Genomic DNA, 20,615 nt, shown 5'->3' on the forward strand with positions numbered 1-20,615 from the left:
ATGGTAGTCCGCGGCCGCGCCTCCTCAGTGAGGCGATTCCAGGCCTAGGCAGGCGGAATGTCTTGCACAACTCGGAGGTGTTTCGCCTGCACCCTCCGGTGACATCGTTTCAGCAACGTCGTCTCTTTCATGTTCCAGTACGACCATTTACGCCTCTCGCACCTACTTACCACTACTGCTGCACCTTACCCTTTTCATTCTGGTTACTACATTTATTTTCTGCATAAAATTGGCTTGTCTCCAGCCGACATCCTTTGCTTTACACGGCGTCTACTGGGATTCCCCTTCGTCAACACGATTCATTTTCTGGAACAAAACGGGAAAGGCTTCCTTTCTTCATAGTACCCTTGGTTCTTTGCAACGACTCTCACGACGGACGGTCTCAACGTATTTGTATGCATCTTCATTCCAGCATTTGGAAAGAAAAGTTCATGACCCTCACGGCCATCTACAGTTTGTCTGGCTCGGCCTGCCTAGTTGATCGGACATGCCCTTTGGCTAGTACAGACGTTGGTTACCGTTGGCGCGCGATACAAGATGGAACGCGAACGACGACGGCAACGAAAGCACTCCACATAACAGACAGCGGTGTCGAGGCGGCTTGCAGCTGGGGATTTGAACTGCCGCCTTGTATTGGTCCGCAGCGCCTGGATGGCAGTTCAAACTGCCTCTAGGCCATGGCTGATCAAGCATGTCGGACTGGGATTATTGGAATGGAAGACGGGGCTAAGGGGGAGGTGAGAGATCCGAGTTTCTTGTGAAGAAGAAGAAGAAGAAGAAGAAGAGTTTTGGGGCGGTGGAAGTGGTTGTTGAGTAGAAGACCCTTTCGAAGGGAGAAATGGTGGACACCCCGGCAAAGCTGTTGTGGTGTGACGCACAAAAAAAAAAAAGAAGCTGTTGATTGAGCTGTCCGAGTTTCCATGGAGGAAGGAGATGATATTGTGATGGGCTCTTCGAGATGATTTGAACTGGTCGATATTGTCACTGGGAAAGGACGTCGTAATGCGTAGGGGATGTCGGATGAAGTCGCGCTGCCGCTAGGCCTCACAGTCGGCAGCTGTGGTCGATCCTGCTAGAGTTTGGGATGGAAACGATGTAACGGACTTTACTGCATTTGCCTTCCTCAGGTAGAAGACCGAGACAGAGCTGGGGAACGACGTTGAGGCAGGGTTGAGGGCAAGAAGCTGCCCTGCAATGGTTGGGCCGAGGTTTCCTTGAGACGATATAGGTCTCCTAAGGGACGTCAGCCCGGAATTTGCCTCAGTCACAGGCAACAGACGAGCTTCTTTGAAGCTCGTTGAAACTCTGTCCTTACTCGCCAGCCAGACTTTCTGGTCTGTCGCCTCTACCCTCGCGAGTAAGATCATGACTTACAAATGAATGCGTGTTGTAGAGTGTATGCTGTGTAGCCTAAGCTGGGCTCTCGTCCTTGAAGCTTACCGATCTGTTGCGGAGGCCAGCGGTGCCGATAAGCTTTGGCCATCGGTATGTTGTTCAAGAGCGTTACAATTCTCTCTCTGGCCTCTCGGAACGTTTTCGATCCCAGTCGCACCGGAACATGCGACTATTTTGCGTCTCATTGCAGAACAGCCCACCTTCGTTGGCGGTCGGCGATAATTTGCTAGGTGGCTTCTGCTGCCTTGTTGGCGTCGGGAGTTAGCCACCACACCAAGTTGCAGCGGGGTAAATCGACAACAGGGAGCCCACATACAGTGACTGGAGTGTGATTATATTGATGCGGTATTCTTGCATGCAGCCCGCATGAGTTACATGCCGACTTCTTCTGCTACCAGTACCTACTAAATGTATGGATTGTCGTCCCACAGACGCTGGTAAGGCAGTAAGCGCCACCCCCCGTTCCTTTTCTGCCTACCTGCCTGCCTCAAGCTAGTTCGCTACCTAGAAAGAAACGTTCGAGCAAATTGCTTCGTTACGGGCGTTCTACTTGCCCCCTGGCAAGCGTCAGCCCAGCCAGGCTTGCAGTCACGTTCTGTATGTTTTTCGTGCGGCTGGCCTGTAGGTCGGTGTAAGGGCGCCTTAGGCTGGGGTTACCGTCGTCAGCCGGCTTGCTTTAGTTCGAACACAAACCAGTACCTCATTATCATGGAGCACTTCAGCCACCCTGGTATAAGATCTGCCGCCCTCCAACACCACATTGCAAGTCTGCGCCTAAGTCCATGCCGTGCAGCCAGAGCCTGACCTTAAATTGTCATCGTTCCTCCTCTCAAATTCTTTTCAATTTCAGTCTGTCAACTGTTACGCCTTGTTGCTGTCTTTCTATGTATCCTCTTCTCCATTCCAGTTGAGGGGATTACTTTCCTTCCATAGCAAGTGTTCGCCTGCAAGTGCCCTCGTCTCGTTTACGTGTTTGCGTTAGAAGTTGCACCAACGAGACGTTGTTGGCAATTTCTGTCTAATAGTTGCCTTAAGGGCCTCACCCAATATGGCCTACAGCCCCAGCTCTGGCTCCAGTTCTGGTTCATTGCCAGTAATCCAGCCTGGGCTCGATCAGACACATCGTCAAACATACTTAACCAGAATGCCCCTTACTATTAGCAAACCCCGAAGAGCGAAGCAGCAATCCCCTCAAGACATAATTGACGAGTTCTGGGCGAATTTTACCACCAAGACTCCAGGAAAAGGTTAGCCACATCCCTCTGCGATACTTGGCGGTCAGATTGAGAACAGCTGGCATTGACTTTAGCAGCGACCACCATCATTCCTCAGAATGAGTACACCGAAAAAATCGCCAGGCGACCTACCACGGCTACAGGCGTATACACTCAGACGTCATATGTCGAGGCCGCTACCGTCTGCAGAGCCAAGGTCGACAAGATTGTGCAGGAGTGTCGAAGGGTGAACCAGAAGTATCGGGATCCTCATTTCGATCTTGAGTTTGATCTCAAATTTGGAAGACGAGACTGTTTGGAGTCCCTTTGGAATACTAAAGACAAGGACAACCGCCAGCCGTCGTTTATGCCGAAGTCAGTCAAGAGAGTTGTCGACATATTCGACAACCCGCAGTTCTACATTGATGGCCCAACAGCTAATGATGTGCGCCAAGGTCGAGACGGGGATTGCTGGCTTATGGCTGCGCTTTGTAATCTGAGCAACAAGCCTGGCCTTATTGAGAAGGTTTGCGTCGCACACGACCAAGACGTTGGTGTTTACGGCTTTGTATTTCATCGAGATGGGGAGTGGTTCAGCGAAATCATCGACGACAAGGTACGCCGATTGCGAACATGCCCATACACAGACTATTGATCATGGTAGTCGTTTCAACTGACTGAAGTGGTTTGGTATATGAGTAAACATTTGTGCTAACGCTTGTTATAGCTGTATCTTACGAAGCCCGACTACGATGAGGGCTACCTGGAACGTATCCTCTGGGAGGACCGGGAGCGCGTAAATTCAGAAGAGGCATATAGGCGCATCTATCAATCAAACAGCGGCGCTCTTTATTTCGCCCAGTGTGAGAATCCTAACGAAACATGGCTTCCGCTCCTCGAGAAAGCCTTCGCCAAGGCACATGGGGACTACGCCTCAATCGAGGGAGGGTTTACAGGCGAGGCTATTGAAGACCTTACTGGCGGTGTTACCTCGGAAATCTACACCACAGACATACTGGACAAGGAGTTCTTTTGGAAAGAGAAACTTCTCAAAGTCAATCAGGAGTGCCTTCTTGGATGCTCCACTGGGTTTGCGTCGAGAGGATGGGGCGAACGTAAAGGTATCATCGAGATGCATGCCTACAGCGTGATGAAAGCTATTGAGATGAACAATGAACGACTCGTTTTGCTAAAAAATCCCTGGGGTAAAGGAGAGTGGAAAGGTGCCTGGAGTAAGTGACGCGATTGACATAATGTGACACCTCTTTCCCACGCTAACAACAACAGGCGATGGCTCTAAAGAATGGACTCCCGAGTGGCTGCAGAAACTAAACCACAAGTTCGGCGATGACGGCGCCTTCTGGATTTCTTACCAAGATTTACTCAAAAAATACAGCATTTTTGACGTAACGCGCTTGTTTGGTGCCGACTGGAAAGTCACGTCTATATGGACAACGCTCTCGGTTCCATGGACTCTCGACTATCATGATACTCATTTCGCATTCACGCTGTCCAGGCCTGGCCCCATAGTCTTGGTCTTGGCACAACTTGATGACCGCTACTTCCGTGGCTTGGAAGGCCAATACAGGTTTGACTTGCAATTCCGCGTACACAAAGCCGGCCAGGAGGACTATGTCGTACGGAGTCAGGCTTCTTACCGTATGAATAGGTCTGTCAATGTGGAACTTGAATTAGAGGCTGGCATGTACGAAGTTTTGGTCAGACTCGATGCCGTGCGAAATGATCACATTCTTCCGGTGGAACAGGTTGTTAGGAATAACGCCAAAAGCCGTCGTGAGAAATTGATTCGCATTGGGCTAGCCTACGACCTTGCTCACAGCAAGGGAAAGGTAATCGAATCGCCCGAGGAGAAGGCAGCGAGGGAAACTCACGAGAAACAAGAACGTGAGAAGAAACGTGCCGAGATCAAACACAGAATCCAAGTGGAACGAGAACAGGAACACTATTTGCGAATCAAGGCTTTGAAGAGAAATCAGAAGCAAATGGCCAAACGCAATGCCAGACAAAAGTCTCGGGTTGAAAGTATGAGAGCTGGCCAAGTCATAACCCACAGCAAACCAGAAAAGCGCCCAGATACGGGAACATCTCACGCACATCCAACACAACTCCAGCCCATGAACCAGAATCACGCCCAATCCCAGCAAATCAAGTTGAACCCCGGTGTTCTAAATACACCGGGAGCAAATGAAGTAGGGAAGGGCAACTCAGCAGACAGTGGTTCCACGCAAACACCGAAAATGCCCTTGCAACCCGCGTCGCACGGAGACAGAGCAACGCTGTTCGTGGGAATGCAAGCAGAGAAAACAGACAAGTTGTTATATGAGCCACCGAATGCTACGCAAAATATCACGAGGCATGCAGAAATATCAAATTTGGAAATGCCCCAAAGTGCTAGCAGCATGAAGAGCGAGAGCCGTCATACTACCCCCGACGAGAGCGAAGAGACACGAAAAGAATCATCACCACCGTCAGACGTTTCGGAACAAGTGCTGTGTGAGTCTGAAGATGACTCAACCAGCGTTTCCTCCTTGTCTGAACTGTCTGAACGGGAGTTGGAAATAGAAATCGAGGCGGTTGAAGCACGGGAATGCATGCCTGCTGGGCGTGTGCTGCCAGCGTCGAGTCCTCCTGTCCATCTGGACGACCAGGACGAGCTTGAAAGAGATCCGTGGAATGCTGTTGCTGTAGTAGGGTTGCGGGTGTACTACAAAGTTTCAAGTGAGCACAAGGATGAGGCCATCGTCGAGTTGCGAGTCGTGCGGCCGAACCCGTTTGCTGAAGAAAACATAGTATCCAAGGATGTTGAACCACGCGACAAGAAACCAAAGGGCCTGGATGTTGATGACAGTGCCAAGGATGCTACGCTGGAGGGCGAAATAAAGCAGAGGAAAAAAAGCATTGCGCCCACTAGCGAGGATCTCTGTAACGCGCCGATGCTTGCTATGTTAGACTCAGACAGAAGAACACAAGGCAACCGCGTGCGAATGCCTTGGGAATGTTGAGATAAAGGTATTAAGATTGAAAGGAAAGGAACGACTGTTAAGTCCGCTGGTGGAAGAAAGTAGTTACTTATTCACAACGTTGGGGGTATCCTTAAACCTAGATCAAATGCTCTCCCTGTCCAGTTATGCAATGCAGACAATGAAACTGTCTACAGCTGCTCCATTCATTTTGATGCTCGAAGAACACCATACAGTCCCTCAAAACCTGTCTAGTAGGTCGTCGAGTTTCCGCTTCTCCCCCGTGAACACAGGCTCAACAACGAGGGAGTCTTCCTCCCTGAAGAGACTTCCGGACTCAGTAGACTCCGGCAGGAGGTTGACGCGGCCTCCCACGCGGGCCAGCAAGACGCGCATCTTTTCCATTTCCCTTTCGACATCGCCGCCGCGGGTGACGAGGTTCTCCTGGACGCCTGCACCGGACTCGTCTGAGCGAAAATGGTCCAGCAGAGTTTTCATGTGCCGGAGCCGATCAATACGGTCTTTTACCTGCTGTCTCTTCTCAGCGAGCGATTTAAGACGCTCAAGCTGCTCAGAATACCGCCTCGCTTCCATGGGATACCTAGTTGAAATCTCTTCAGCCGGCCATGTTGCGGGAAGCGACTTCACGGCAGCATCGTCGGCTTCGCTCAGGCTGCGTCAACTTGTGCACCAAGTAACACGAGTGTCGATGCAACATGGAAGGTGGCACTTACTCAAGTCCAAAGAGACGGAGAGACCTTCAGAAGGCTCGTCTTTCTGAATGGTTGTCGGATGTGATAGGTAAAGGGCGTCAATCTGTTCAGCAACATGACGGCTTGCCTGATGGGAATAGGCACGTCGAGAGTGCTGGGTGACAATATGGTTTAAACGGGCGACGACATGCTCAATAACCGGGTCAGTAACTGGGGATTCCGAGGTCTCATTTGCGACGAGCCAGGCCTTGGACGGATGTAAGGGCTGCGAAAGCAGACGAGTCTGGTTGGTAAGAAAGGCTTGCTTCTGGGCTATTATTGTTGGCGGGGCGGCTGGATCTGAAGACATTTTGAGGCAAAATCAATGCCAAAACGTTTGCTATACAAGAAGCATATAAGACAGAGGTAGTATGAAAGAAGGGTTTGAGAGCGGCAGAGGATAACAGCGGGGGCACGACGGAGACGCGGCCGGACACGGGACGGCGATGGTGATGGTGATGGTGGGGCAGAGGGACACGCACCAACCTAAAAGGAACAGTACGTATCACATCATGTGACGGTGCTGGGGTCGGTCTTTTCTTTTTTTCTTTTTCTTTTCTTTTTTTTTTGCCCTTACACGTCAAAGGGGGCCAAAGCTTCCAACGGTCTACACTGACTAGCTTAACTCCAGCTCCACCAACAGGACAGGCAGTCTGTGATGTGCTAGCTCTGAGAGACGAAGTCCCTTGCCTCGCAGTTACCAGCCTTGAACCACCGTTCTGCACTCAGGTTCTCGCTTTCTCAACGGGGCGGTGCAGTAAGGTCAGCATCAAGCCCTGCCTCTCATCTAGCCTCCCAATCTGCTTTCCATGTACGGAGTATTTATTATCCATTCGTGTCCTCCAGCTAAACGCAGCCCATTCTCCAGTAGACAAGCCGAGACCAACATAGACGTAGGTGTGCCATAAAGTTCTTGGCTCTCCGTCCCGCATGACCCCAATTTCTTACGGGTGGTGTTTAGTGATTCAGGACGAAAGCGAAGAACGAGCAAGGCGATGCTGCAAGATGCGGTTTGGTAGACATCCCATTCGCTGTGGCGGGGTTGAAAATCAAGGCACATAATGTGATGTGATGAGGTTGGGTCGAGACGCACCGCACACACCGCCATAAGCCCATCATCTTGTCAAACATCTCATCTTTCCTTGCCCGCCCCGCCCCCCGAAATCGACACTAATGCGGCCCGCTTGCATTCGATCCCGCCCGTACGGCCGCATCGCGTGGTTCTGGTGCACACGCCATATGCACGTCAGGTAATTCCCTCGCCTGGGAACTGGAAAAGTTCTTTCAATTGAGTGCTTCGCAAGGTAGACATGTACCATCTCTGCTTCTGACTGGCTGGTTCCCCCTTTCTCTCTTTCCTTGCCGCCAGTCCGGCCGGTGGCAGGACCGGTGACCATGCATCGTTCGTCCTGCAAAAGATTCCCCGGTGCCACACTTTCTCTCCTTCTCCTGCTTAACACGGATATGTGTTCCCCATCTGGATACCTGCTCGAGAATTCACGCTGTTTTAGCCGCCTAGTCGGGAGACAAGCTTGCCTTCCTCCCCCAGTCAAAGTTTGGATGTGGCATCGCCACCTTCTCGGCCGAGGCCTTGCGTTATGCTGTTGAAAAGAAGGCATGCCAAGCTCCTCTATCTAGCGTTCCATGGTGCCATGCGACCCGTGAAACATGGCTTCAATGCGCCGCTGAACGGCTATGTTGCGATGCTCAGCTTCAATGATGCGTCTCTCGGAGGTACCGGATATGTCGCCGCCTAGCCCAGCCCAGCCCTCTTACCCTGTCTGACCCTGCTGGGTGGTAGCTATCGCCCGTTGCCCCCTCATCCCCTCTTTATCCCCTTGTTAAGGCTTGTTACTAGTTTGAGGCAGGTGTCCGACCTCCTGGGTTGCTTCCATGGCCTGATGCGTTGCTTTTGACGTATATGAGGCCCTTTGCCTCGTCCCTGGGATTAGCTTATCCTCTTACCATCGACCTCGCAACTCACTTTTCTTTCTTTCTATTCTTTAACAATAAGAAAGTGAAAAGTGGCGGTATACTGTCTCACTCTGGTCTATTCATCCTATACATCCTGCTCACTCAATGGTTTAATAGTCCACGGAGCAAGCCTGTCCACCATGCCTCCTCTACCAAAACCCCCTGCCAATGGCTTTGTTGCATTTGCACGGAAGATTTACAATCCGCTCGGCTTCAAGAAGGGCTATAATTTTACCCTCTTCTTCATTACAGCCGGTGCCATGATAGGCTTTATCCTTGCCCGTATGATGTATATGAACATTGATGGCATTCTTTGCAACCCCGACCACAGCTCACGAAGCCTTCCCGGAGAATGCTATTTCTACCAGTCTGGCACGGGTCGGATCGGAATTATCATGCATCTCGCCGGCGTATTGCCAGGTGGCTTCCTGGCCTGCATTCAATTTGTCCCCGTCATTCGTCACAAGGCTATCCTGTTCCACCGCCTTAACGGATACCTCGTCCTTCTCCTGAGCATCGTCGGCATTATTGGTGTCTTCATGATTGCCCGGCGGACCTTTGGTGGCGGCATTAGCATGCAGACGGCGGCGGGTGCGGGCAGCATTATGTTTCTCGGAGCGCTGGGTCTTGCCATATACAATGTCAAGCAGCTCCAGATCGAGCAACATCGCGCATGGATGCTCAGGGCCTGGGTATATGTAAGAAGCTACTGCTCTTTCCTACTTTTACTTTCTGAGTAGTTAGACTGACAAAGTACAACTGCCAGGCTGGATTTATTATCACAATGCGTATAATCAGCTTCTTGGGCGCCAGGATCATGGCTAATACCGACCCGACCTATTACGAAGTCAAGCAGTGTGCAGTGCTGGATTTCATCTTCCGTGGTAACCAGACAAAAGTCCTCGGTTACTACCCGGACTGCAATGCTTTCTACTCGGGTGAAAATCCAGGCCTAAATGTACTTATCCACGCCAACGTCAACGCCCACCAACCTGCCGAAATCGCAGCAGGCTTCACAGCTGTGTTTGGCGCGGGGTCTTGGTTGGCCTTAGCCATCCATGCTATCCTCGTCGAGCTCTACGTAAGTTATCCAACTCAATCCACTGTAATTGAGCACCACGTTGATGAGATGTTTTAGCTCCACTTGACCCCTTCGGAAGCAGAGCGTCTACGCCGGATCTCTTACCACCGTCAACTCGAAGCAGGAATGAAGAACGCTGGCAACGCTGGCCTAACGGTGCAGCGGCTGGGAGATGCAGAGCCTTGGCTGCCGCCTAACGAGCTTCAAAGAACGGAAGATAACAGGACTCCAAGTTCTGATGGCGACTTGCGAGAAAAGATTGCCATGTCACCTTGAGAGAAAGGGGGTCATTTGCTCGGTTCCCCTTGGAACAGGCATTTCGACGGGAAAGGAAGAGAGAGAAAGTTAACGGTCAAACAAAGAGTTTCCTTTACTACATTTACGACCATGAATATATAACACGACGGATATGATGTGCTACGACATGAGCGGGGGGGATTTTTGCTGCATATAGGGGTTTATCATTTGCGTGGCCGATGGCGGAAAACAAGTAAATGTAAATCATCATTCATATCATGCCCATGACTAGAAACAAAGCACCATCATAATGTCTCCCCATCTCCCCCCATGAAGGAAGAAATTGTCTTGGGAGCCTTTTTACAAACCAGACCACCAGAAAGTCTCACCGACGCTGAATGATCCCTTGAGTGCCTTGTCCGTGACAACACTGCTATTGCTGACGATGACCTCGTAATCGCCCTGCTCGGCGCACCATTGATGTCGCTCCTCGTCAAAGTAGCTGGCTGCGTACTTGGTCTCGACGTTGACTGTAATCTTCTTGCTCTCGCCCGCCTTGAGCGCCACCTTGGCGAAGCCCTTGAGCTCCTTGAGCGGACGGTTGATCTTGGCTTTCTGCTTGGGAGCGACGTACACTTGAACAACCTCGGCTCCCTGCACAGAACCAGTGTTCTTAACGGTGACATCAACGGTAAGCTTACCATCCCTATCGCTGACGGCAAGGTCACTGAACTCAAAGCTCGTATAGGACAGACCGTGGCCAAAGGGGAAGAGCACGGGGCGGTCAATATACTCGTAGTAACGGTAGCCGATGTAGATGTCCTCGCCGTACAAAGTGCGGCTGGCCTCGGCGCGGTAGTTGAGGAAGGCCGGGTTGTCCTGGACGCGCTCAGGGAAGCTGAGAGACAACTTACCCGAGGGGTTCACGTCACCAAAGAGAACGTCGGCGATGGCGTTACCCGTCTCGTTGCCGCCATACCAGGCCTGCACAAGACCGGCAATGTCGTTGATCCACGGCATGCGCACGGGAGTACCGGACTGGTTAACAACGACGGTATTAGGGTTGGCCTTGCCAACAGCAGAGATGAGGTCGTTGAGGTACCCGGGAAGCTCCATGTCGGCACGGTCGTTGCCCTCAGTTTCCCAGTCAGCGTTAAGACCGGAGCAGATGATGACTTGGTCGGCGTCCTTGGCGAGGGCAGCAGCCTTGGCAATCTCAGCCTTATCGTCGATAACCTTGCAGCCACCGATGCGGAGGGCACCACCGCCGAAGACAACATTGTCGCCCTGAAGCTTGGATGAGGGGGCAGAGGCGAACTCAACCTTGAACTTGTATGTCTCGCCCTTCTTGAGCTCGACACGGCCCTTCTCTTCAACCGTTGCAGCACCGAAGAAAGCATCACCCTGGCGCTGCTTGCTAGTGTTGTCAATGACAAGCTTGTCATTGACGAATAGGTTGGCTGTGCCGCAGACAATGAGACCTAGCTCGTACGTGCAGTCCTCCTCGGCGACAAAAGAACCCTCAAAGTCGGCGTACCAAAGGGCAGACTTTAACTTGGTGTTGTAGTAGTCGACGAGAAGAAGCTCCGTCTTGGTAAGGATAACCTCATCAAGCGACTGACGATCATGGTCGGTAGGAGGCTCATTGTACACCTTCATGGTCATGCCGGGTTGGCCGTTGGCCGACTTAACCACGTTGCCGAGAAGGGGCAGAAGCTTGTGTGAGTAGGCACCCTCAGTGTACTCGGGAGGAGAATCAAGCTTCTTGCTGATGCCGTCGTAGGGGGTAACGGCGTAGTAAGCAGCCAAAGAGGCGGAGCCACCGCCGTGGTAGGTGCAGATTTTGGCGTTGGGGCCGATGACGACGGTCTACGGGCACCACAGTCAGTACACACATTCGATTGCTGCAAGTGCTCAATTGCTAACCTTCTTCTCCTTTTTCAGGGGCAATACGTTGTTCTCGTTCTTGAGGAGGACAAGACTTTCACCGCCAATGCGCCTCAGCAGCTCGGCCGTCTCCGGGGTGTCACCAGTCTTCTCAGGTGCGCCCTCGGGGACACCGGAGGCCACGCACTTCTTGATGAATTTGAGCATGGCACGAGCTCTCTCGTCAACAACGTGCTGGCGAACCTTGTCGGTTGAGACGTTGAACTTAAGTGGCTCGCCGCGGAAGCGAGGGGGGCCGGGCATCTCGAGGTCGAGACCGGCGTTGGCCGCTTCCGTGGTACTGTAGGTGCCGTACCAATCGCTCATGATCATGCCGTCCCAGCCCCACTCCTTGCGGAGCAGGCCGTTGAGGAGCTCCTCGTTCTCACTGCAGTACGTGCCGTTGACGCCGTTGTAGGCTGTCATGAGGGCACCGGGCTGAGAGTCGCGGAAAGTCAACTGAAATGGGAGGGCATAGATCTCGCGCAGAGCTCGCTCAGTCACAATGCTTTGGACAGCATTGCGTCTGTGCTCCTGGTCATTGCAGACAAAATGCTTCGGCGTCGCCTGGATACCGGTGCTTTGAATGCCGTTCACGATGGCAGCGGAACCGAGACCAGCCAGGATGGGGTCCTCGCCCAGGGACTCGAAGCCTCTGCCACCCAGAGGAGATCGCTGCATGTTGATGGTGGGGCCGAGAATGCAGTGAGCTCCCTTAAGCTTAGCCTCCTCACCCATCTTCTTGCCAGCCTCCTCGAGAAGCGCGGTGTTGAAAGTGGCGCCAAGTGCTGTTCCGCAAGGGAAGCAGGCGGCCTTGACGCCATTGAAGAACTTGGTGCCGCGAACACCATTGGGACCGTCGGAAAGCCGCACAGAAGGGACGTTGTGCTTGGGGAGTGCCTTGGTGTGCCAGAAGTCGATACCTTGAGTCATTGAATATCATTAGCTCGTGGGCTTCTTCATAAGATCGGCGGAATGCCATGGGGAGAGCACGAGTTTCGGATGAGCGGTTGTCTTACCTGCCAGAAGGTCAACCTTCTCGGCGATGGTGAGCTTCTTCAGCACATCCTCTACGTCGAAGTCGGCCATTGTGAGCTCTCAATTCGGTGATAGCAGTGGGTTGGGTATCTCTAAAGACGAATGAGAAGAAGAGGAAGGAGCAGTTTGACAGAACGAGAACCGCTTCGGCCTAAGCAGGGCACGGGAAGTGAGAAACGAGCAAGAGTTGATAAGCTGATTGAGGACAGGCAGTGATCAGGTTTCCTGCAGGATCAAGCTGTTAAATAGATTTGTGACGATTTCAGAAGCGGGCCATCTCCGGAGGCGACGGAGTATCGGTAAGAGCTGCCAGCAGCCCCAGTCTCTAATATGGTCCCATGCTATGAGGCGTTACTCTACGTTAAACTTCCTTCTTTGGTACAATCTAGCAGGTCTTGTAGCTAAGGGGAGCCGGACATGCATCACTACCGGGAAGCGGCAGGCAAACAAGGCATGTCGAGGCGCAGAATTCATTAGCAACCAGCGTATTCCCGCTGCCCCAGACAGATGCTTCCAAGACGCGGTCAGGTGCGTTGACAGTCCAGCATATTTACCAATTACCCCACGTTGAAGAGGCACTGCCCCTCATCCACTTGCAGTTCGGCCTTCTTTTGGCGTCAAGCCCCGGTTTTTGGCCCCATCCGTAAGCATCAGATTGGACAATTCCTTTTCAACATGATGCTGGACGTCGTCCCGATATTCCGCAGACAAGTTAGCGGCGGCTGAAAGTCGGATAACTTTCCACTAGCGTCGCCAGTAACACATCAGCCGAGGATTTTCCCGTAGTTTGCACGAAGCTGTAGCGACGTTAAACCGAAGGAGGGGCCGGTTGTCCCATCTCCTCCATAGGTGTTCCACGACGACACAATCATGCACCCAACGAACCATGAAAGCCGACATCTTGATCCCGGATAGTGGCAGATACCTGAGACAATGTTTGTAGTTTTCCTGCCGAAGAATTACCGCAATGGGATCCGTAAGCCTTGGCGTATTGCATGCCCGCACTCTGATGGATGAACGAGGGCTTGGTAGATGCTAACTCGCGTAAAGCCAGAGCAAAAAGAGAAAATCATTGTGGCGATGACAAGCTGCCCACGCTGGAAAGTAAAGAATAAACACAAGCCGGTGTGGTTAGCCCATGAATCAGACGCTCATATTCATTCATGGCAGGCAAGTGTGCGACAAGTTGTGCGGCTACAGTTCACTTAAAAGTATTGGCAGGAGGTCGGACAATCGCCATATGGCAACAATCGGCTAAGGCAGGGAATGCGGGATCACACTCACCCGATGAACATGCCCCTGAGTCTCCGCTGAAGATGCTGAAGCGGATCGTTCCAACATGTCGGCATTCGTGTAGCCGGCCTGCGAATTACCCAAGGGGAGGAGAGTCAGCTCACCGGCGTACCGAGTCACTAACATGGCAGCAGCAATGTCTGTATTGTGACACTGTCGTTAACCACCTATGAAGAACTCCTTCACCGTACCGTTGGGAGGCCCCGCCATCCCCAGACTCCGCATGATCCATAAGCTCCATCTGGGTCAGCGACAGCGATCTATACCGGCCGAGACAACCGAAGCGTCTTCATCGCCATACCCATAAATCCCGTCCAGGTAGTGTCTTCACCGGTATGATTGTAGGCATAGGATGGCTGGAAGAGAGAGGATGGAAGTTCTTCGCTGCTTTGTCACAACAGGCTTCCGGGGGGAATATCACACGTGAAGTTGGTACTAGTGGCTGCCACTTAGATGTTCATTCGCCCGGCCGCTGTCAAGACTGGAGCGGTTCCTGATGGTCATTGTCTTATGTGAAGCATGCCTTGGTTGAAGAATACCAAGGCAGCGGCTCGGTGATTGCCGTAGCACCCACCGTACGGTGATCAACCATGATCCTCGACAGGGTTCCGCAACTGGTACCGGGCAATGTCTACAGAAGCGGTAGGCCACCGAGGTAATCCCAAATTTCGACTTCATTCAGAATCAACACACCCGAAAACAACCAAATTTCCAGTCTCATTTGCCTAAATGTCCACCGCTGCTGATCGGTCGATTATACTGCAAAGAGTATGGAACCGAGTGCTCTTGGTCCGTTCTATGTTTGTGTCTCTGTGCTAGTCACAGGGAGGCGGACTTAACACACAGCCAATGCCACGCTCATCCGTAAGAAGGAGGAAGAGCCAGGTCAAGGAACTTGAGATGCTAGTTATTCAAAGGGCCACCTGCTGGGGGCGCAGGATTCAGTGCGCCTTGATGGTGTTGGGCCCACGACAGTGGCTTTAGGGAAACACGAGGCTCCAAGCCCTGCAGCCCGGCATGCCATTGTCGAGGCTCTAGGGGTATAGGAGTTTTGCAAGATCACCGCGCCCACAAGCGTCAACTGGCTCGCGCATTATTTTAACACTAGATATCACTTCAAAGTGTCGTCCATGTTAAGGAGAGACATAGAAAAAGATGTGCTATTTATGCTAACAAGTGGAAGCGCTTACTTTATGGCTTGTAAGCGCATGCGAGCTACAGTGAGCATTGGCGTTTGATGAACCGTTATCCAGTTTGGCGTCTTGCCATCTTCTGATGACTAGGATGTCCAAACGGGTTTGTGCTCGGCCTCACTAGGGTTCTAGCCTAGCTATCAGTAATGCCATTCATTACCTTACACCCCATAGGAAAGCTGATCGCGGAAAAAGTCTTTTTGGGCAAAGAACATCGGACTACCCGAACAAGCCAAACGATTGCAAAGCCGTTGTTCCGCGACATTCCGCTCCCTTGAGATCCGGCTGTACTAATAATCGATTTCCTGCAAGGCAACGCCGACGCACAAAGCAGGATTAGGGCCATCACTAGTACCATTTTCTTCCACGGAAATGCTTAGCCAAGCCTAGATAGTTAGCGGCAAGTGGCTAGAGAGGGAGGGGTTCCCGAAGGAGGGCCGGGGGATGTGTTCCGCCGGGGAGATGACCGAGCAAAAATGGTACGAACGGAAGGGGAGAAAGCCGAGTGCGGTGTGGAACGGTGCACCCCCGTGGGTGGGCGGCAGGAGCGGCGGTCGCTGTCCGGTTCACGCAGGAAGAGAGAAAAAAAGACAAGAGTACAGTAGACGTGAATTGGTTAAGGCAAAGCTAAGCATGTAGCCGCTAGGCCAGAGACCAAGTATAGAGACAAGCAAGCCACTCTCCTTTGTTCCTCGACTTCCATTAAGGGGGGGCTGACAGTTCAGCTCATGAAGTCCGCTTCTCTACACGCCCTCGATCTCATCCACAGTGTATCTTTTTTCCTGTCAAACGAGGCGCCAGAGTGCAGACGCTAGAAAATCCGCCGGGCGTTTTCCTATTGAGTACGAGAGATTGCGCTTGGAGGAACTAAAGTCGTTCCACCACGTTGCCCACCTCCGCGATCGGCGGGGTAAGCCAACCAGCCAGCCCATGGCGTAGTTAGGGATTGGTTAGTAGTGCACAGGAGGGGGCCTGTTGGGCCGACTTTTCTGTCCTAGGATAGGCTCAATCAAGGGTGGAATGATGGCGTAAAGTGTAGCTTGTTCCACGATGCTTCAGCTGCTTTAACGACAGTATTAAGACGAAAGGTAATCAGGCCGCCATATCGGATAGAGAACAGTTCGGGAGGAAGAGAAGAATACAAGGGGAAAAAACAAAGAGAAAAACCCAGAGCCCTCCAGGTTGCCACGTTTTGCATCCCCACACCATCTTCGTAGCGTCAGACGGTTGCACAAGGAGCGTTGTTCCGGTGAAGCACATCGCATGGCAAGGCACCATGACAATGCACGTTGGGGGCTTATGATAGTGGTGTGGTGGTATAGTTCTAGAAGCACCGCCTTTTCAACTTGAAGGGAAAGACACGAATGCCGGACCACGTATCAGGTTGCCTTCTTTTCCATCGATACCGATGCCATGTGCCATATGCATAACGTAGCACCAGCGACGTCGAATTGGTGGCGACTAATGGTGCCGACGGAAACAAATACACCTTTACCAAACATGTGGCAGATAAAAGGTTGTTCGGATGTCCTATAATGCTTCCGAGATAACCTCATTCCAATTGGCGAGGCGTGCGAAGAAGCGGTCCAGCGCATGGCAGCGTTGTAGGGCTTTGAAATACGCTTTTGCCTTGACATGAGACGTGCATCATAGCCACGTGTCGCGGGCAACGATGTCCGCCAAAACTCTATATTGAGGCCATAACACAACCCGAGCCGCCTGTCTCAGAAGTTTCCATGCATCAGATTCTGCGCGAGGCTGACTCGGGGAAGTGGTTATTCTGCTTTGTACACGACACCAAGCTGAGTAGTAGCGAGTTATGTCTTTGTTCGTTTGTGTTGTCCCCATGAACCAAGCAATCAAAGACAAGAGCAACATTCCCATGTTGCCCAAGGACAATATCGGCTACCTACATGTGTTCACTAGTCATGTCAGGCATATCCAAGACGGGAAGTTTACCTATACACCTCATTTCTGTACTTATCGGCGTTGCTGGCGTCAAGACGATCCAGCATCAATCAACTACCAGGACTATAACACACCCATATCGCGAGCTTTGATATATATAGCACGTGCTCGGGCAGAGCACGATCAATCCACATGGCCACTTTGCCGTACCGGGCATGTTGGGTGATAATCCAAACCCTTGTTATAGGGATAACTCAGCGGCTGATGGGGTGTAAATCAAGGGACGGCGCAGCGGAAAAGCATAATGTGACTTCTTCAAGATTATTCGTCGGCATGAACTAAACGTGAAAGCTTCTGCCACCATTTTCATTGGATAGACGCTATTTTAGTGAAGAGTGGCAGAACATCGCTCGAATTTGACATTTGGCTATGAGAAGAGGTGTTGTGAGTGAACTTGGCGTTAACGAGGCCGAGGGTGGCAGGTTAGATAGTGGGCGTGAGAATTGAGGACGTTTGGGCAGGTGGCATTGAGAATCAGTAGCGTAACGCTAAGGGATTGCTGAACAAGGCCGTGCGAGCAGTCCGGGGCAAATGTGCCGGCAGAATGGAAGTTGAAGCTCTATTGGTCTTCGCTAATGGTCGTTTTTGGTATGGCCGTCTATGTTTAGACGTCCGAGGAGATGAATGTCGGCGACAGAGCAACGGAGGCTAAGAACAGTAGCTAAAACAGTCAGTGGTTAGGCGTGGCAGAGCAGGCAGAGGCGCAGAGGAACTGCAAAGATAAAAACGCACGTGTTGGAGTTGAGCGTCGGGTGTGGCGGGTGGTAGTTGATCAAAGAGTAACACGTTAAGGCGCTTCGACAAAACGTTCGCGGCCGCGTCCAGGGTTCGAGGAAGAGCAGATCCCGAGCATGCCCGAATGGAGACTGCGGAGATGCAACCATCATATTAGAAAGAATATAGCATAGCGTAGCAATAAGTGCCTCAGGGGCGAGTTGGGATGAGGGATTAGAGGAAGTGCATAGTAGGCGAGATGCAACGGGGCGCGATGCGAGAAAGGCCAGCCGCAATGTAGTTGCCAATTACTACATAGTAGCACTAGGTGTACGAAGACGGAAGGGAGGCGTTTTGCCGGGCACCTGCCGCTAACGAACGGATGGATGCCTTAGCGGAAGACGGGACGGGAGAAGCGGGTGAATTCCAGCGATGAGCAACCTAGTGGCGTCAGGTGGAAGAAGAAGCTTCCTTCCCTTAGAGTTGCAGTGAAAGCTAGACTAGAGGGAAAGAGTAAGGTGAGCTGAGGAAAAGTGAGCTGAGGAAGCACAGCTCAAGGCAGGGAATATCCAGGCCGATGCACCAAGTTTTGATCAAGATGAGGTGGTTCTTAGTCCAAGGTAGGGATGATCCAAGCTAGAGAGATAGGGCGACTAGGCTGGCTGATCCAGCAGGAATAGCAAGGAGATCAGGCGCTTGATAAATGACCTGGGACTAGGTAGGCAAACGCAGAGCAGTACCGACAATCTTCCATGATCTCCTTGGGCTGGGAAGGCAAAGAGAAACATCGGATTGTGAAGACAAGCACACACAAATACACGCAGGCGCGTAGTGGGAGAGAGAGGAGAGAGAGAGAGAGAGAGAGAGAGAGAGAGAGAGAGAGAGTGTGTGTGTGTGTGTGTGTGTGAGTGAAAAGAGAAAAATGCCCTAAATGTGGCTTGAATCTATCTCGTCGCGTCGCATCCCACATTCCCTCGGCACAAGCGTTTCCTTGCTCGCGACCCAAGGTTACTGATGCTGCAACGAAAACCATCATGCTGCAACACGACTGGCAGAAGCATCACAGACAGGGTAGCCCAAGAAAGGTACAAATCGATGGATGTATTACTGCCCTCGTCGCCTCCACCACCACCACCACCACCACCAGGAGGGCCAGTGGAAGGTGGGGGAGAAAGGGACGAGGGTGAAGCTGTCCTGTCCACATTACTCTCCCAAGAACCTTTGGGTTGGTATCCGTACTGTGAGATTAGACTGACAGGGGGGTTTTCCACGGGCAACGGTTTTTGCGTACGGATGGATGTGCGGCGGATACTGGCGAAAAGACGGTTGCGATTGCCAGAACCGGGGTCTGGCCAACATGTCGGGCCAGAGAGGTGCGCGGTCAGGATCTACCTCCTGTTCAATGCTGCCGGAATGCAGACATGTCCCCTCTTGTCTGCTTCAACTAGGTGCATATCAATATCAATATCCAAACAAGTAAGCTGTGCGGCGGTATTCAGGTGTTGATGCCTTGCTAACGAAAGGTTATTGGGCGGTTGGCTGGGATGAGCCTAAGGGCGTTCTATGAGCATACAAGAAGCAAACACATTTGCTAACATTGCTATTCCATGAAGGGAAAAGAAAAAACAAAAACAAAAAACCCTTGAGCTAGAGCTGAGAGATCAGTCGTCTACTAGTCTTTGAGGCAATGCGAACCAGTAATTGCCTGCACGTCTGTCTGTCTGCACTTCATCTTGTGCCTGAGGTACGGATACGTTCTCACCAATCCGATATGCCCCACCTGAGCTCATATTCCCCATATTTTCAATTGTCAGCCCTGGCACTGGTGGGCGCGTCCGGCTTTCGCCTGGCACCAGGTGCGGCCATCAGCCTCCAATGCTAACCATTTCAATACACTTCAGCTTCAGTTTTGGGCAAGGTACAGGCCCCATGAAATTTTCGGTACGTACCTGTACTTTACGCACCCCACCCCCTTAGAAACTCCGGCAACTGCTTCTCACTAGTGCAAACCCCTCCCCTGCCCGAGGTGTTGTTTTCTGCTGGTCAAACCGTCAGCCAAGACCCTGAAAGGTAGAATCCCTGTAAGCATGTGGTGATCGACCGTGCAGCGACGCCAGGACAGGGGAGACCCTTTTTCTTGCCTTTTTCGACAGGATCTCAAAAAACGGCGGGATGGACGTGGCCCCTGTCCGTTTGTGCGCTCGTGTGCCCCTCCCCCCCGTTTTGGCGTTGCGCGCCTGACGATTGGACCCCGCCTCAGGTTTCGTTATACTACAACAGAAAGACCGCGCCCGCGCCCACGCCTACGCCCGCGCCCTTCTAGTTGAGTATCAGCGAGAAATCGTCCTGGAGGGGAGGCTCTTGCTATCACTCGTACAACACGATAACGAGTCACCACCAGTTGCAAAACTCGCCTTAGTACTGCGTACGACATGAAGATCACTTCTCTGTTTTCCCAGTCCGAGTTTGACCTACACGACTCTGCCCTCACCCCCCTTATCTCTATCACTCCTTCAAACTAAGCTCGATTTGGACCAGTTCCGAGTGCGGTGAGCGTTTGGATGACGACGGGACATTGACATGCCGAGACAACGAGTGAGCAAGGACGAGCGAGGAAGAGCAATTGTAGACAGACAGGAGAACGGCATGAAGTGAGGCCGGCTCAGCTGGTTCTCCTCATCTTTGCCCTAAGGTGCTCGGTTCCTGTTTCTTGATTGTTTCCTGCCCTCTGCGCCTCCTCTGCCGCCGGCATGGTACTTGCAAGTGGGCCACAGAGCACAAAATCTGGGTGAGCAGCAGCATCTAGGGGACATGTGATTTCCACCGCCCGTTGGGCTTGACACCTTTGG

The 20,615-nt window shown here is 52.1% G+C and overlaps 4 protein-coding genes across 4 annotated transcripts; 2 read left to right on the forward strand and 2 right to left on the reverse strand.

The window, feature by feature from the left end:
* Positions 1-2,443: 2,443 nt before the first annotated feature.
* Positions 2,444-5,632, forward strand: CTRU02_200021 (calpain-like protein; the record flags this gene model as incomplete). Its single annotated transcript, XM_036723139.1, has 4 exons — positions 2,444-2,642; positions 2,708-3,225; positions 3,337-3,841; positions 3,897-5,632. 4 exons carry the CDS (start codon positions 2,444-2,446, stop codon positions 5,630-5,632), a joined length of 2,958 nt encoding a protein of 985 aa, XP_036584928.1.
* A 198-nt stretch (positions 5,633-5,830) lies between these two features.
* CTRU02_200022 (kinetochore protein) lies at positions 5,831-6,652 on the reverse strand (the record flags this gene model as incomplete). Its single annotated transcript, XM_036723140.1, has 2 exons — positions 5,831-6,252; positions 6,325-6,652. The coding sequence occupies 2 exons, from the start codon at positions 6,650-6,652 to the stop codon at positions 5,831-5,833; spliced, it is 750 nt and encodes a 249-aa protein (XP_036584929.1).
* A 1,804-nt stretch (positions 6,653-8,456) lies between these two features.
* CTRU02_200023 (uncharacterized protein) lies at positions 8,457-9,673 on the forward strand (the record flags this gene model as incomplete). The annotated part of the gene is made up of 3 exons (XM_036723141.1): positions 8,457-9,014; positions 9,083-9,397; positions 9,455-9,673. The coding sequence occupies 3 exons, from the start codon at positions 8,457-8,459 to the stop codon at positions 9,671-9,673; spliced, it is 1,092 nt and encodes a 363-aa protein (XP_036584930.1).
* A 321-nt stretch (positions 9,674-9,994) lies between these two features.
* Positions 9,995-12,649, reverse strand: CTRU02_200024 (beta-glucosidase; the record flags this gene model as incomplete). Its single annotated transcript, XM_070203624.1, has 3 exons — positions 9,995-11,503; positions 11,561-12,492; positions 12,568-12,649. 3 exons carry the CDS (start codon positions 12,647-12,649, stop codon positions 9,995-9,997), a joined length of 2,523 nt encoding a protein of 840 aa, XP_070062206.1.
* Between the last annotated feature and the right edge of the window lie 7,966 nt (positions 12,650-20,615).

This window comes from Colletotrichum truncatum (assembly GCF_014235925.2).
Source record: "Colletotrichum truncatum strain CMES1059 chromosome Unknown Contig_0001, whole genome shotgun sequence".
Lineage (NCBI taxonomy): Eukaryota > Fungi > Ascomycota > Sordariomycetes > Glomerellales > Glomerellaceae > Colletotrichum > Colletotrichum truncatum.